This window comes from Electrona antarctica (assembly GCF_951216825.1).
Source record: "Electrona antarctica genome assembly, chromosome: 5".
Classification (NCBI taxonomy): Eukaryota; Metazoa; Chordata; class Actinopteri; order Myctophiformes; family Myctophidae; genus Electrona; species Electrona antarctica.
This window is the reverse complement of record NC_136810.1, coordinates 8,426,585-8,444,085: the sequence shown is the minus strand read 5'-3', so window position 1 is coordinate 8,444,085 and position 17,501 is coordinate 8,426,585. Positions and strand designations below refer to the sequence as shown.

General features: G+C 43.7%; 1 protein-coding gene across 3 annotated transcripts in view; it reads right to left on the bottom strand.

The window, feature by feature from the left end:
• The window catches only part of agbl1 (AGBL carboxypeptidase 1), a 258,686-nt gene that overhangs the window by 26,280 nt on the left and 214,905 nt on the right, over positions 1-17,501 (bottom strand). For all 3 annotated transcript variants that reach the window (XM_079501323.1, XM_079501324.1, XM_079501325.1), the window contains exon 26: positions 7,948-8,090. In XM_079501323.1, the coding sequence (XP_079357449.1) occupies positions 7,948-8,090 (143 nt within the window). The remainder of the gene's footprint in view (positions 1-7,947; positions 8,091-17,501) is intronic.

Here is a 17,501-nt window from a genome sequence, read left to right as displayed (position 1 = left end):
TTTGTTAGCCAGACACCTGAAATTTCCTTTCATTCAGGACATGTTTTTTGAGTAGCCTTTGCTAGCGATTCAGGGCTGGAGCCAGGCTAGCAGATTGTAGCAACAGTGTGCCTGTGGTCCCTGGGGGTCAAACGTGGCCCCCTGATGTGACTATTCTATTCTATTCTATTCTATTCTATACTAGTCATGGCAGACCCCTGACCATGCAGTTTGGCGCAACGGTGCGTCTTGCAAGTCTTTATTTTTCGACGTTCGAACGCAGTTTCGGGAGAAGAGTCCTCCTTCCTTATCAAACTCACCTGCCTTCCATTATCTCCTGGCCAATCCTGCCACAATCACCACAGTATAAATACACCTGTGCGCCGTCAACTACCTGTTCTCACTGCCTACGTGGTCGAGAACAATCCCTCCATCCACCCCTTCCACCTCCATCTCCAATTCTCCATAATCACACTTCTCTCCTTCTCTTTCAGGAACCCGGGCAGTACCGGAGCAGAGACGTCCGCTCTCCGAGCACGCATACACGGCGTCCTCTCCAGAGTCTCACCCATCCCGGGTTCCCCTCCTCCCCCCATTTATCATTCAATAAACTGTTAAACTTGAGCGAAGGTGTGGTCTCTTACTAAGTGAAAGGCACTTTTAATACCGGATGGTCAACCTGAACGGGAACAATCCGTTTTTATAAACCAGGCATTACTTTGCAGGAGAAGAATGAATGTTTCAAGAAGCCTTTGGGGACAGTGAGTACGTACCTGCCCTGCGCTCCTCTGTACTCTGGTCTATTCTCAGTCTGCATTATACGTTTGCCCTTCCATATAATGAGTAACAGCAGCCTTCGCGTAGCCCTTCTCCCTCCACCCGCTTATCCTTAATCTGCAGATTGATTCAATTCGATCTAATACTGCAATAAGTGAACTGAATTAAGGGATCACAGCTTACATCTTCCACCTGGACTCACATATTACAAAAGATAATAGGATTGAATAACTGTCGCTGTCGGGGCGGAAACCTTGCAACTCCATATTTTAATTTTGTATGGGCTTTTGCTGGGCTTCCGTTGTTGATGCTAAATAATTAGCGTCAATGCTAGCGAGCTAAAATGAAGCCATCCTTGCTCTAGAAAGCGCCAATGTTTCCATCTAAACCACCGGATAATCAGCAAAGACCTCCGAACATCGCGCATTTTATCCAAACCATGGAGAGCTCCGTAGATTAGGAGTTATTCAGATTTTAGTCAGCCTTTATAATGGGATGCGGACGGAGGCGAGGTTGCGCAACCCGGTCTAGGTTCACTAAAGAAGGAAAGGCCGAGCCAAAATAATAATGAAAAAATAGAAATCAGCGACCGGGTTTGATAGCGATAATAAAGCTTATCTGACGGATCAATCCGCCAGGAGCGGAAGGTTATTACATTCCTTATGGCGGAACATTACGCCAAAAGCAGTAAGTCTGTTAAACTTCTTTACCTTTTTTTTTTACTATTTTGAAAAACATTTCTGAATAGTTCAATTAGCCAATCTACAAGCTCACAACGTGTAGATGTAGATCTGCTAGTTGAATTATTCAAAAACATTTTTCAAAATATATTAAAAAAAAAAGGCAAATAAATGTAGGGATAAGGGGTTTAGCATGGACGAAAATAGAGCCCATATTGTCTGACCCCCTAACTGTAAATAGAGCCCATATTGTCTGACCCCCTAACTGTAAATAGAGCCCATATTGTCTGACCCCCTAACTGTAAATAGAGCCCATATTGTCTGACCCCCTAACTGTAAATAGAGCCCATATTGTCTGACCCCCTAACTATAAATAGAGCCCTGCATATAGTCTGACCCCCTAACTGTAAATAGAGCCCATATTGTCTGACCCCCTAACTGTAAATAGAGCCCATATTGTCTGACCCCCTAACTATAAATAGAGCCCATATAGTCTGACCCCCTAACTATAAATAGAGCCCATATTGTCTGACCCCCTAACTGTAAATAGAGCCCATATTGTCTGACCCCCTAACTGTACCACGTCCCTCTTTTCCCTCTATTTGCGATCTAATCTCCATCCTCCGTTGGCAGGAGAGGCAGACGGCGAAAGTTGAGTCATTCTTTCAAAAACGAATCAAACACTTTTGTCACAAAGTGAATGCGTTTATCCTGCCAACTGTGGACTAGGAAAATTACTTTTCCTGTGTAACTTCACTTTTCTGTCGCTGCACGGTAAATACTAAATATACCCTGGGACGCAGCCAGCTGGTTTATGTTTGAGAGAGAGAGAGAGAGAGAGAGAGAGAGAGAGAGAGAGAGAGAGAGAGAGAGAGAGAGAGAGAGAGAGAGAGAGAGAGAGAGAGAGAGACACACACACACAGTCTTGTTGGATAATACAGCAGATCTATGAGGGCAATGGTGCAGACAAAATAATATTACTGACACCAAACAGCTTGTTTTTGTGTATATGAAATAAGGAGAGAGGGAGGGAAGATAAGGAAGGAAGGAAGGAAGGAAGGAAGGAAGGAAAGGAGGGAGGGAGAGAGAGAGAGAAGAAAGAAAGACATCCTGATTGGATAAAGTTGCATGGTGTCCCGACCTAAAAATGCATTTTCTGTTTAATAAAAAGCTGGAGACATGGAGACTCCTCTATAGCAATGAGTACTATCACCATACTTATTTTAACCAAAGAAAATCCCTTACTCTATACCTTTAACTACAGTATACCTGAGAGTAAATGTACTTAGTTACTTTCCACCGGTGATTGGATAAAAAATAAATGAAGTCAATAATGTATGTGGAAGGGATAAGGACACAGGGTATGAGCAGGATAATACAACGCTGTAATCCCATCCAGTCCAGCAGATAGAGCAGAGCTCTGCTATTGTCACCGTTCACTAAGGAGATTGAATAGGAGCTCTGAAAATCGATAGAAACCATTCAGGTCCATTTTAGACGCTCACATCAATCACAGAGGTACAAGAGAGCCACGTGGGCCACACCGAACCTGGACCGTCCACAACCAGGAGAGGTGCGTGCGTGCGTGCGTGCGTGCGTGCGTGCGTGCGTGCGTGCGTGTGTGTGTGCGTGCGTGCGAGCTATAGCGAGAGAGAGAGAGAGAGAGAGAGAGAGAGAGAGCGAATCAGAAGCAATTCTTAGGCTGAAGGGGGACAAAATACACTGATGCTGAATCCAATAGTTTGAGAATGTTGAAGTTGAACCTTTGTTGTGAAGCAGTCTGTGTTTTTCATTCTCTTTCAATGCTTTGGTTAACGCCATTGATTGCCCGTTCACTCCCTAATCACTACGGTTTCGGTTGCCGTAAAGAAACAAAAAGCCAGGCTGAAAGAGGAGAGGGAGAGAGAGAGAGGGGGAGAGAGAGAGAGAGAGAGAGAGAGAGAGAGAGAGAGAGAGAGAGAGAGAGAGAGACACACACAGACAGACAGACAGACAGACAGACAGACAGACAGACAGACAGACAGACAGACAGACAGACAGACAGACAGACAGACAGACAGACAGACAGACAGACAGACAGACAGACAGAGAGGCACACACTAGACAAAACAGGAGCATCAGACCGACAGATCAGCAGAGACAGACAACACCAAGTTAGTTACTGACTGAGTGGGCCTGGTAGTGCGTAGGCCGTGACCCAAAATAATAAAAGTCTGCACAACAGTATTGCTCCTGTGTTTGATTTAGTTTTAGTCTGTCTTTAAATGTTTTATGAATCAGAAATGTCAATGCTGTCTGCAGTAACTGGTATTAAAATGGCGAAACACAGCTAAATAAATAATTTAAGAATGCAATATTGGAGGAAGAAAATCCAAATCCACCTCCAGCCTGCAGCTGAATACTCAAGGCGCTTGTCACGAGGATTACGGTGAGCACATTAATGAGCCCAAATAATGACTTGCTAAGTCAGTAACGTCGTGGACCTGTCGTCAACTTGCAGGAGAAGTTGTAGAGGAGCTGGCAATGCAATCAAAACAAGCAAAAGTTTGTCCTTTTCTAATGACTGAGATTTCGCTGGTTGGAATAAGCAGGGGTGTGCACAGATAGACAGTAGACACCCAAGTGGTGCTAAAGTACATAACTTTAGTAACTTTCGCCCTCTGGACAGCAAAGTGCCCTTTTGAAAGTTAGTTTCTGTACAGTTTGTTCATTTTATTTTTGTTTTGTACTAATATTATTTATGGCCCAAAATCTATAAATGTCACACACTATTAAAACACGAGGCCTGCCAGGAACATAGACACGTAGAATAGCGTACGGTGCCACACCCGGAAAAGTTTTAACAGCGATGTATTATTTAATGCATGTTTTAATACGATCGTATTAAAAGCTACCGTTCGTTAGCTCTGTTATGCTTCTGAGCCATTTTGAAGATGCGCGCGCATCCACTTACATTGCCTGCTCTGTTTTCAGACGGCTTTATCTCCAGAAGCGACATTGCAGGGGTCGCCTTGTCCCAGACAAGCGTTTGCAACGGCCTGTAGCAGGCGCTGTGATACTCGCGGTCCACTTTTTCCACCACCGACCGAGAGAACAAGCACCAGCTTCGTCAACACACACGGAATGGTTTCATAGTAAAATGCGATTACGGATATTTGGCTCTTCAAAGTAAGTGTCACGCGCGATAAAACCCTGGCAGGACGTGGCGGAGGGATTGAATAATGGTATAAACGGTTAAGGCAGCCGGCGGTTCCACATGCCGCACAAGGTGCCCCTTTTTTCACTTGATCTGCTGAGCACATGCCCCTCAAAATGTCTGTGCACGCCACTGAGCTTCAGCTATGTGTTCTATAAACCATGCAGCTATTTCCAAGAGGTGTTAACATCTTTGGGGAAACAACTGCATGGTTTACAGATGAACACAAATGTGCAAGGATGGATAGAGACTGGAAACATCTGAGCCAAGCCCGAGCCTGTTTTGAACACCAGCTTAGTAAAACCATCAAAATGCACGAACCACACTGCTGCTATCCAGTACAGACAGCACCATAAAACTGGGTGCTGAGGTGAGTGAGGTCCTACCGTATCAATCAAACAGAGGAGATGAACGTATCATTGTGGAAAGAAATTGCACACGCACAAAAGCACATTAAAGTACGTGGTGCTGCTGATTAGTGTGGTTGCCTCGAAGGGCAACACAAATCGTTTGTGTTGATCTTTGATACCAAGTGGTGTGGATAATTTGTGCTCAATAGGTGAAAAGATATAAGGTGAAGATATTTAAAAAATAATATGTTTCTTGGTGAACAGTGCGTGCGTGCGTGCGTGCGTGCGTGCGTGCGTGCGTGTGTGTCCTGGGCATGACGTTAAACTGCTCCAAACAAAAAGCCAGGCTGAAAGAGGAGAGGGAGAGAGAGAGAGAGAGAGAGAGAGAGAGAGAGAGAGAGAGACACAGACAGACAGACAGACAGACAGACAGACAGACAGACAGACAGACAGACAGACAGACAGACAGACAGACAGACAGACAGACAGACAGACAGACAGAGAGGCACACACTAGACAAAACAGGAGCATCAGACCGACAGATCAGCAGAGACAGACAACAACAATCAGTTAGTTACTGACTGAGTGCCTGAGTGGGCCTGGTAGTGGGTAGGCCGTGACCCAAAATAATAAAAGTCTGCACAACAGCATTGCTCCTGTGTTTGATTTAGTTTTAGTCTGTCTTTAAATGTTTTATGAATCAGAAATGCTGTCTGCAGTAACTGGTATTAAAAATGGCGAAACACCGCTAAATAAATCATTTAAGAATGCAATATTGGAGGAAGAAAATCCAAATCCACCTCCAGCCTGCAGCCGAATACTCAAGGCGCTTGTCACGAGGATTACGGTGAGCACAATGACTTGCTAAGTCAGTAACGTCGTGGACCTGTCGTCAACTTGCAGGAGAAGTTGTAGAGGAGCTGGCAATGCAATCAAAACAAGCAAAAGTTTGTCCTTTTCTAATGACTGAGATTTCGGTTTCGCTGGTTGGAATAAGCAGGGGTGTGCACAGATAGACAGTAGACACCCAAGTGGTGCTAAAGTACATAACTTTAGTAACTTTCGCCCTCTGGACAGCAAAGTGCCCTTTTGAAAGTTAGTTTCTGTACAGTTCATTTTATTTTTGTTTTGTACTAATATTATTTATGGCCCAAAATCTATAAATGTCACACACTATTAAGGCAGCCAACGGTTCCACGTGCCGCACAAGGTGCCCTTTTTTCACTTGTCCCTCAAAATGTCTGCGCACGCCACTGAGCTTCAGCTATGTGTTCTATAAACCATGCAGCTATTTCCAAGAGGTGTTAACATCTTTGGGGAAACAACTGCATGGTTTACAGATGAACACAAATGTGCAAGGATGGATAGAGACTGGAAACATCTGAGCCAAGCCCGAGCCTGTTTTGAACACCAGCTTAGTAAAACCATCAAAATGCACGAACCACACTGCTGCTATCCAGTACAGACATCACCATAAAACTGGGTGCTGAGGTGAGTGAGGTCCTACCGTATCAATCAAACAGAGGAGATGAACGTATCATTGTGGAAAGAAATTGCACACGCACACGCACACATGCACATTAAAGTACGTGGTGCTGCTGATTAGTGTTTGTGTTGATCTTTGATACCAAGTGGTGTGGATAATTTGTGCTCAATAGGTGAAAAGATATAAGGTGAAGAGATTCTTGGTGAACATTCGCATTGAGTGTGTGTGTGCGTGCGTGTGTGCGTGTGTGCGTGCGTGCGTGCGTGCGTGCTTGCGTGCGTGCATGCGTGCGTGCATGCGTGTCCCATGGGCATGGCGTTAAACTGCTCCATTGTAACTACCATTGTCAATGTAGTACGTAGGTGCATGGATGCATTTGCAACTTCTGTGGACTATGTAACTTTCATACAAGAAGGCATTATTCACCAGTGGAATCAGTCAACGCTACCCGACGGCCGCTCCCATGAACAGCTTACTGGGAAGAAAGGCAAGGTAGACTCGGCGGCCTCCCAGCGGTATGTCCGTCCACTGTCGGACTAACCCCGGAATAGCAATGGGTGGACTTCCAGGCACATGCACCAGAACAATTAACTACAGAGAGCGCTTTAACACTAAGCAATAGTGCAAGACTAATAACTTTGTTTCCTATGGTGATTCCTAGGACATACCCACGGACTGGTTGTCGGAGGGTTTCGACAACCAGGCTGGCAAAGTGTGCCATCTCTCCTGCCCTATATGGCAGAGCTGCCACTGCTTGTGCCCATGGAGTGCTGAGTGGCATGTGTGTTGTATCATGAGGACATGTCCATGAGTTTGTGAATGTAACCTTTACTGCACCTAAACTATTTGTGTTCCTGTATGCTTTCCCTATGTGTGTGGACACAAACAAATTGTTAAACTGTGTGTGTGCGAGGGAGAGAGAGAGAAAGAGAGAGAGCCAGAGAGAGAGAGAGAGAGAGAGAGAGAGAGAGAGCCAGAGAGAGAGACAGTTGTACATAAACAAGCCTGAAATACCTGTCTGCCTATAGCTCCATACATGTAGCTACTCAATAGTAAGCAAGCCTTAAGGCATCGAAATCCCTGTATCCTCACTTCTCGCATTCGTGTGTATGAACTGTCAAATCCTCAGTGTCAATTTTACGCATCTTTAACACATCTCACCTCCAGAACTGACGTGCAAATAGGCTTCTACTGTAGGACAAAACATCGATATGAGCCACTCAGCCAAGCCCTGGTTCAGGTCTGTTCACCTTCTCTGTGAGGTTCATGTGCAGCCGCTCCTATAACGTTGTTGTTTTCCCTCTCACAGCAAAAGCACAATTTTCTTTTCCAGCAATAGGTACAGATAAAGATGTGCAAACAATCTCCTCTCTGAACTGTTCCTTGAAATGAAATACAATAAAAAGTCAGAGAAGCGTGCGTGCGTGCGTGCGTGCGTGCCCGTTCATTCGTGCGTGCGTGTAGAGTGTGCTAGCATACTTATGTGAGTTGTGGTCGAGGTCGATGTGGTCGACCAGCCGCCTGCTGCTGTACAGAGAGGGCACGTTTCTCCTCACAGACAGCAGACTGTGGCAGAACTTCACCCCCATGTCCTGCAGCTCTCTGGTGCCTGTCTGCAAGCCCTGGAAGGACGGACACGCACACACACACACACACACACAGACAGACACAGACACACACATACACACACACACACGCGCGCGCGCACACACACACACACACACACACACAGACACACGCACACACACACAGACACACACGTGTGCGAGAGTCAGCATAAGCACATCAGCACATCATGATTTATGGGTGCCACAGGAACGGTTCTCCGCTCAGCTATAAACTGTTAGGCTACTTAACAAGTCAGCGGGTAAAAGTCTGGAGGCAAAAATAACCGCGTTATCTGTGAGTGCTGATGACAAGTTTGTTAGCTTGTTACCTTTCAATTATGTTTTCTTCTGGCATTTCACACTAGATTAATTTGCACGCCTCAAAGCCATAATTTCTCATCCAAATTGGTAATGACATTTAATTAAGAATACCAAAAAAACATGTAATCAGAAAAGTGCCCCAAACTGTCAAAATTTAAATAAAAAAAACTTGAAATGATATGACGTTTAGTTCCGCTTGAAGTGAGGTTCCACACTTGTCACCTGATTGGGGTCAAACAGGTTTGTTTGTACAGATTAACACAAAGGTTTTGGGATATAAACAACAATTGCAGCTTAATTTGCATGACTTTGAAATCAAATGTTATATACTAAAAAATATGTTCAGTCATCCATTATTCTGTGTAATACATACAGTAATAGTACTTACAGGCCTATACTCATACTGGGTTAGTGCAGGAACCCCTTTTGGTGTTTTAAACATTATGTTATAATTTAGCTATTGAAAAATAGCAGATCTACAAGCTCATAGCGCGCCACCGAGTGGCGCGCTACGAGCTTGTAGGTCTGCTATTTTTGAAAAATCGTGAAAATATTTATTTCAGAAAACTGGAGGATTTAGAAGATTTCTTTTTTAATTTTGAGGTCAGGCCTAAATGGGTTAAACCATAGAATATGTCGCTGAGTGGAGTCCCCCAAGGTTCTATCCTTGGCCACCTCCTTTTGTCCCTCTTCTTCATCTCTTTCCGTGAGATGTATACTTATGGCAGAATGTTCACCTATTGGGCGCCCGATGGCCAAGCGGTCCAGGGCAGCGCATGCCACATGTAGGCTTTGGCCTGACAGCGTGTCGCGTGTTCGAGTCCCGTTCATGACGACCTTTGCTGCATGTCTCTCCCCTTCTCCCTCTTTCCTGTCTTATCTTCACTTGATACTATCAATAAAGGCAGAAAAACTAAAAACAAATGTTCACCTATTCCTCATAATGTGCACCTATAGTATCATGACATCATGCCTTGAGTCGGGTCGGTGTGGATGCTACTTCCATGTGATTAGAATGGACTGTGTTTCTATACAGGTGTCAGTTTAAAGGTTGTGACTTACCAGCCCCTCCTCTCTAGCGCCCCCTCTCTGCTTACTCTACACTTTACAGGTTGACTTACCATCCCCTCCTCTCTAGCGCCCCCTCTCTGCTTACTCTACAGTTTACAGGTTGTGACTTACCATCCCCTCCTCTCTAGCGCCCCCTCTCTGCTTACTCTACAGTTTAAAGGTTGTGACTTACCATCCCTTCCTCTCTAGCGCCCCCTCTCTGCTTACTCTACACTTTACAGGTTGACTTACCATCCCCTCCTCTCTAGCGCCCCCTCTCTGCTTACTCTACAGTTTACAGGTTGTGACTTACCATCCCCTCCTCTCTAGCGCCCCCTCTCTGCTTACTCTACAGTTTAAAGGTTGTGACTTACCATCCCCTCCTCTCTAGCGCCCCCTCTCTGCTTACTCTACAGTTTAAAGGTTGTGACTTACCATCCCTTCCTCTCTAGCGCCCCCTCTCTGCTTACTCTACAGTTTACAGGTTGACTTACCATCCCTTCCTCTCTAGCGCCCCCTCTCTGCTTACTCTACAGTTTACAGGTTGTGACTTACCAGCCCTTCCTCTCTAGCGCCCCCTCTCTGCTTACTCTACAGTTTACAGGTTGTGACTTACCAGCCCTTCCTCTCTAGCGCCCCCTCTCTGCTTACTCTACAGTTTACAGGTTGTGACTTACCAGCCCTTCCTCTCTAGCGCCCCCTCTCTGCTTACTCTACAGTTTACAGGTTGTGACTTACCAGCCCTTCCTCTCTAGCGCCCCCTCTCTGCTTACTCTACAGTTTAAAGGTTGTGACTTACCAGCCCTTCCTCTCTAGCGCCCCCTCTCTGCTTACTCTACAGTTTAAAGGTTGTGACTTACCAGCCCTTCCTCTCTAGCGCCCCCTCTCTGCTTACTCTACAGTTTACAGGTTGTGACTTACCAGCCCCTCCTCTCTAGCGCCCCCTCTCTGCTTACTCTACAGTTTACAGGTTGTGACTTACCATCCCCTCCTCTCTAGCGCCCCCTCTCTGCTTACTCTACAGTTTACAGGTTGTGACTTACCAGCCCTTCCTCTCTAGCGCCCCCTCTCTGCTTACTCTACAGTTTACAGGTTGTGACTTACCAGCCCTTCCTCTCTAGCGCCCCCTCTCTGCTTACTCTACAGTTTAAAGGTTGTGACTTACCAGCCCTTCCTCTCTAGCGCCCCCTCTCTGCTTACTCTACAGTTTAAAGGTTGTGACTTACCAGCCCTTCCTCTCTAGCGCCCCCTCTCTGCTTACTCTACCGTATAACCACACATTTCACTACATCTTTTTTTTAGCTATTAGTGTAGATTTTCGTCTTACACAAATATTAAATTCCCATTGACAATGAACGGAGAATTGTACGTCATAGTGTCTGAACAAATCGGCTATTTTTGTCTTACACAAACATTCAATTCCCATTGACAGTGAATTGAGAACTTTACGTCATAGTGTCTGAGCAAATAGACATAGTTCCTACCGTATATTGCGTCATGATGATGTACGTACGATGATGAGAGTGCCCCTCACTTCACACGGGTGGTATTTTTATCATCCACTTTCTCCCACCATCATCCATCCATCCCTTTCTATTCCCCATCCTCTATTCATCATCCATTCATCCCTTTCTATTCCCCATCCTCTATTCACCATCCATTCATCCTGTACCCCCCCCCCCCCCCCCCCCCCCCCTCCACTCTCTCTATCTCTCCCCTCAACCCCCCCCCCCCTCTCTCCATTGCATCTGCAGATAAGTGGAATGCAGCTGCATGGCCTGCATGCAAAACAGCATGGCGTGCCCGCGGGCGAGTGTGTGTGTGTGTGTGTGTGTGTGTGTGTGTGTGTGTGTGTGTGTGTGTGTGTGTGTGCGTAAGGAAAATGTGCACAAGCGTGTGTCTGTACACGCTTGTGCATGTGTGTTTAGTTTCACAATAGATGGTCTATTTCCCACGAGACCCTTAATGTATTGACCCAATCAGCTTTGTCAGTGTGTGTGTGTGTGTGTGTGTGTGTGTGTGTGTGTGTGTGTGTGTGTGTGTGTGTGTGCGAGAGAGAGAGAGATGGGTCTTCAATAATTTAGAGCATACGGAAGGTTTACATGTGCCGCATGTATAGAGACCTTGCCTTTTGCCTTCGAAACAGAATCAATGGCTATGTTCTCTCTCTCTCTCTGTGTGTGTGCGTGAGCGCGTGCGTCTGTCTGTCTGTCTGTCTGTCTGTCTGTGTGTGTGTGTGCGTGTGCGTGTGCGTGTGTGCGTGTGTGATCCCAATTATCTCTCCTCTCCTTGTCTTTCACTTCTCTTCATTTCCGTCACATTTGCCCCAACCCCCACCTCCTGTTTTCTTCCCTCAACCTCCACCAGCTCCTCCTCTCCTGCCTCATCTCCTCTATCTCCACATCACCTCCTCCTCTCTCATCAGCATTCATTTACTGCCATCAACTCCTCTCATACTCTCCTCTCCCCAATTCCCTCCCACCCCCCCCAACACACACACACACACACACACACACACACACACACACACACACACACACACACACACACACACACACACACACACACACACACACACACACACACACACACACACACACACACACACACACACACACACACTCCCCCCCCCCCCCCCTTTCCTCTTTCTCTTCCTCTCTGTTAACCCTATTCTTCAAATGTTTTGAATAGAGAAAATAACTGACGCAAAAGCTCACAACCCAATTCTTTTAAACCTCCCCCTGTGTCGTTGTTCCCTCCTCTCATCGTCTCTTCCCTGATTCCTTCTGCTTCCAAATGCCAAAACTGTCCCATCGTTTCAATGCCAGGCTGCAATTGTCACTGATTGTCACGTTCAACCTGACATTTCAGCGAGCAGTCGATCCGCAGAATAGTAGATTCAAATTGGCGATGTGATGTGAAGCATCATGCATAATATGCTAATAGAAAAACAAGTGTCACATGTCAATTAGAGCCATGGTTCTCAAAGCGGGGTCCTATTTGACAATAGCCCAACTATATCTGGTGGAAACATTTTAACCCATTTTGGGGTGGGAACCCCTTTTGGTGTTACCATTATGTTATGCTTTAGCAATTGAAAAATAGCAGACCTACAAGCTCGTAGCGCGCCACCGAGTGGCGCGCTACGAGCTTGTAGGTCTGCTATTTTTGAAAAATCGAAGAACGACTGACATAGAAACATAGCTTTTTCAGAAAACTGTAGAAGGATGTAGAAGACATTTTTAGAATCTGATCTCAGGTCAAAATGGGTTTAACAGCACAAATCTTGCATGGTGGGTGGGGGGGGGGGGGGGTCCCTGGCACAACATATTTCTAGATGGGGTTCTGTGGCAAAAATACATTAATTTGAGGGGCAAGTTTGTGCTCTATAGCAGTGGTTCCCAAAGTGGGGTCCGGGAACCCCTAGGGGTAGCTCAATTAGAGATAGTTAGGAACCAAATGGACCCTTATGGGTCTGTAACTCTGAGAGTGTAAATAACATTGATTTTACAATATAAATTGGGGGTCCAAGAGATAGAAATCCCATTAAATGGGGGTCCGTAGACTAATGCATGTCAAACTGGGGGGTCCTTGAAATTAAATGGGTTGAGAATCACTGCTAGAGCCGTAGAAATCTTCTCTTATGGAGCGGTCCCTGGCATATATTTTCAAATGGGGGTCCGCGGGCAAAAAAATGACAATTTGGGGGTCCTTGACACGAAAAAGTTTGGGAACGACTGCTCTATAGCTCAGGTTGACTAATACTATTACAAAAAACGTTTGTCGACTACCTTTTTTCACTGACGAAAACTAAATGGAAACTAAATGAAAACTAAGCTACGATGAGGATGAGTAAGACTAAATATATTGAACATTTCGTCAACAAATAAAAACTAGACTAAAATGTTAGGAAGGGACTATAGTGGACAAGAGATCGAGTATAAGTAAAAGACACAAGTCATTTTACACTTGGTTGCAGGCTGAAAATAGCAGATCTGCTATTTTCAGCAAGTGTAAAAATTACGACGGCATCAAGGCCCACCAAAATACATTTTAGTCAACTAAATCAACTGTATGATTTAGTCGACTAAAATCTTATGATGTTTAGTCGACAAAAACTAGATTAAAACTAAAACATTCCAGGTGACAAAATCAACACTGGTCCAGCTGATGTTTGGCCACCGTCTACAAATTCACTGTTTTGCCAAAGATTGATAATTTGCATTGCAAAACAATATGATGCAAAGACAAACAATAAGATATGTTGCTCTTTAAATTTCGATATACTTAAGATTTTTTGATGCAGTTACTATATTGTTACACCCCTAATACAGTATATACTGTATAGTATACTGTACCAAGGTTTAACCCATTTAGGCCTGACCTTGAAATTTAAAAAAAATCTTCTAAATCCTCCAGTTTTCTGAAATAAATATTTTCACGATTTTTCAAAAATAGCAGACCTACAAGCTCGTAGCGCGCCACTCGGTGGCGCGCTATGAGCTTGTAGATCTGCTATTTTTCAATAGCTAAATTATAACAATGTTTAAAACACCAAAAGGGGTTCCCACCCAAAATGGGTTAAAGGTGATACGTTTCCCTGTACTGCAACTTTAGATATAATAAGGTGTCAGTGAAAGATTGCATTTAGTTACACTTTTAAATTGAAATGTAAAATATCTTTGGGGTGTGTCTTTGCAACTCCACACAACACAACACAACACAACACAACACAACACAACACAACACAACACAACACAACGCAACGCAACGCAACGCAACGCAACACAACACACAAACCAAGATTGATTACTGTTTTTGTTTTTTTTCATCATTTTTCAGTCAGAGGAATGCATTAGAGACAGTCCTGACATTGCAGACACAATAGACGTTGCAGAATCTGAGCTGCTGGGTGACATTTTCAACATTTTCCAACATTTTTCAAAAGATTTTCAACATTTTTCAAAAGATTTTCAACATTTTTCATCATTTTTCATCATTTTTTCAACATTCTTTCAACATTTTCATCATTTTTCAGTCAGAGGAATGCATTAGAGACAGTCCTGACATTACAGACACAATAGATGTTGCAGAATCTGAGCTGCTGGGTGACATTTTCAACATCTTTAAAAAAAAAATCAACATTTTTCATCATTTTTCATCATTTTCATAATTTTTCAGTCAGAGGAATGCATTAGAGACAGTCCTGACATTGCAGACACAATAGACGTTGCAGAATCTGAGCTGCTGCGTGACATTTTCAAAAAGAAATCATCATTTTTCATCATTTTTCATCATTTTTCATCATTTTTCAGTCAGAGGAATGCATTAGAGACAGTCCTGACATTGCAGACACAATAGACGTTGCAGAATCTGAGCTGCTGCGTGACATTTTCAACATTTTTCATTTTTTTTTCAAAACATTTCATCATTTTTCATCATTTTTAAATTTAAATTAAGACTTTAAAAAAAAAAACTCTGCCGCTAGCTAGCTGCCGTCACTTTAAGAGGAGTTTGCCCGCCCCTCTGCCCCATACACACACTCAACACACACACTTCAGTATCATTAGCACAAGCACTGCAGTGTTTACCTCTCGCCAGAATCATTTACATGTCGGGAGTGACGCAGTACAAAGTCACAAATTACATCCGAACTTTGGATGGCTGAAGATCCACCAAGAACAGCTCTCCTGTATTCCGACTTATGGAGGTTTGAAAATCCTGCTCGTAACCGAGGTAAACGGTGATCAGATTTTACGTCCCATAGCTGGCGGTGACGGAGGCGTTGCATAGCAACTGGATCAATGTTAAAAGCTGCCGTAGGGCTCAACCATTATATACACGGAGTATAGGTTGGGGTCCGTATATATACGGACATATATACGGACCAAGCAAATAATGTCCCCTAGCTGGGGGGTACGTATATATACAGACTTGACAGAGAGAATTTACTTTCCATGTCCTCCACATTTCCTTTAGTAAAATAAAACTTATTTCATCCTTCTATACCCCCCCCCCCAATGGAAGCCTAATAACACCTGCAAAAATAAAGAAAAAAGATGAATATAAAAATGGAGTGTGCTCAGAATAATGTTATGCAGATAAACACCCTGCCTGCACTCAGAAAAGCTGATTTGTCAGAGATAGGAATTAATAATAGACTTAAATGTCACCGCAGAGCCCTTGGCTGTGGCTGTTGGACACGTAAAGTGGAAATAATAAATAAACAAAGATGGCAAATATGAGTTTATGGCAAAAATGCTGGAAACTGAAGTCAGTTGAGTCTAAAAATACTAGATATGGCTTACGACAATGCACCGGCGTAGGGTCCATTAGGCCACGCGGGCCGTCAGTTTAGAGCTTGCCCAGTCTTACTTCGAAGACAGGGGGCGAAAAAACAAGAACAACAACAAAAGATAGCCTACTTTGACAGCCCTGGTGCATGTACATTCATGTAAGTAGCAAACTACAGCATGCATGTTTTAAATGGTCACCCATTAGTACGTCGGCAAAACCGTTCACAGCTATCGGCCGGAGATGCACCACAATTCTTAAATTCTTCAGAATTGCAAGGGATTAGTGTGATTGATTGCCCTCTTAGGCAACCACACTAATCTCCATGAATTCAAGGCTTTGTGGGGTGTATAAAATTAATGATCGAAAATAAGTAATTTTTGGGGTGAACTATATAGTCCTTTAGCATGCTACTGTAGTCGAGCTCTAGGATAAATGAGGGTAATGCATCAGAACTTTGTTGCAATAGCTTCCAAAGACAAACTCCCGGAGGAGGACTGTGAAGACAAACTCGTTCCTCCGTAATGCAACAGAGGAATGATTCTTAGGTTTCTTGCTATGATGTATTGAATAAAGAGAGACACAAAAACGCACACCTCACTGTGGCAAGTGGAGATATCCATCAGCAGTGGTGAACATCTATCAGGGAGCAAAGTTAAAGCAAGAGCCACTGATGAAATGACTCCAGTTTAATCCATTTTTGTTCTGGCCTTCCACCTTCAGTATATAGCTCTATTTTATTTCCCATCTGTATTTGCTGAGTCACTTGTTTGTTCATTCTTAATAGATCTGCTATTTTTGAATAGCCAAACAATGTGCTATATAATATATGTACGTAGCTAACATCTAAAATTACACATTTTGAGATCATGGTCCACGGCCAAATACATATACATTTGGTGGGTCCTTGAAATGAAAAAGTTTGAGAACCACTGATAGGAAAACTAACAAATAAAAGACATTTGCAGAATCCGCCTCAGGTCTTAATTGGCCATAACTGTGAGATGGGAACGAATGGAGTTGGACCCATAAGGGTCAATGGGGGTCAGCGGAACCCACTATGAGAAACAGTGGCTTAAATGATGACATTATTTTAAGGGAAAGCAGTATGTGAAAATGTATGGAACTCATTAATAGCCTACTTGAAATGATTTGCATTGTCCAGTAAAAAATAAATGTGGAAAGGTGTGTTTAGAAGCTTGTTCATTAGAAAAGTGGCAGAGATGATAGACGATTATAGCGGCCAGATAAATCAAAAATAATTAGTGATCTTGTTGTTGTCACGAGTTTACCCCAACAGCATTGTAAGTGTGAATAAAAGTCTGTCCCAAAGTTAACCAAGGACTATAGCAGAACTTACAACGTACAGAAAGGCCTTACCAGGGACAGGTGTCTCAGAATAGACTCGGCTATAGAAACCCCAAACACAATGCAACGGTAATGGTTTCGTGTTTTTATGACTTGATATATTTTTGTATTGTCCAATTTGTCCCTGTCAAATAATTAATTAATACAAATAAATAAAAACAAATATTTTTTATTTTTGGTTTAATTTGTTTTTAGTTCAATGTTTGTTTTGATGTGCTTTTTAAATGTGTTTGTGTTTCAGCTGTTGCGATGCAACCGTTTCCTAGGAAACGATTCATAATGATTCATTCCGTCTCTGGTAATCAGCTCACGTTCCCTTCATGTTTGTATAACATGAAGATCGATGATAATGTGGGCAGACATGCCTCACAGCAGTGGATCTCAACCTTTTCA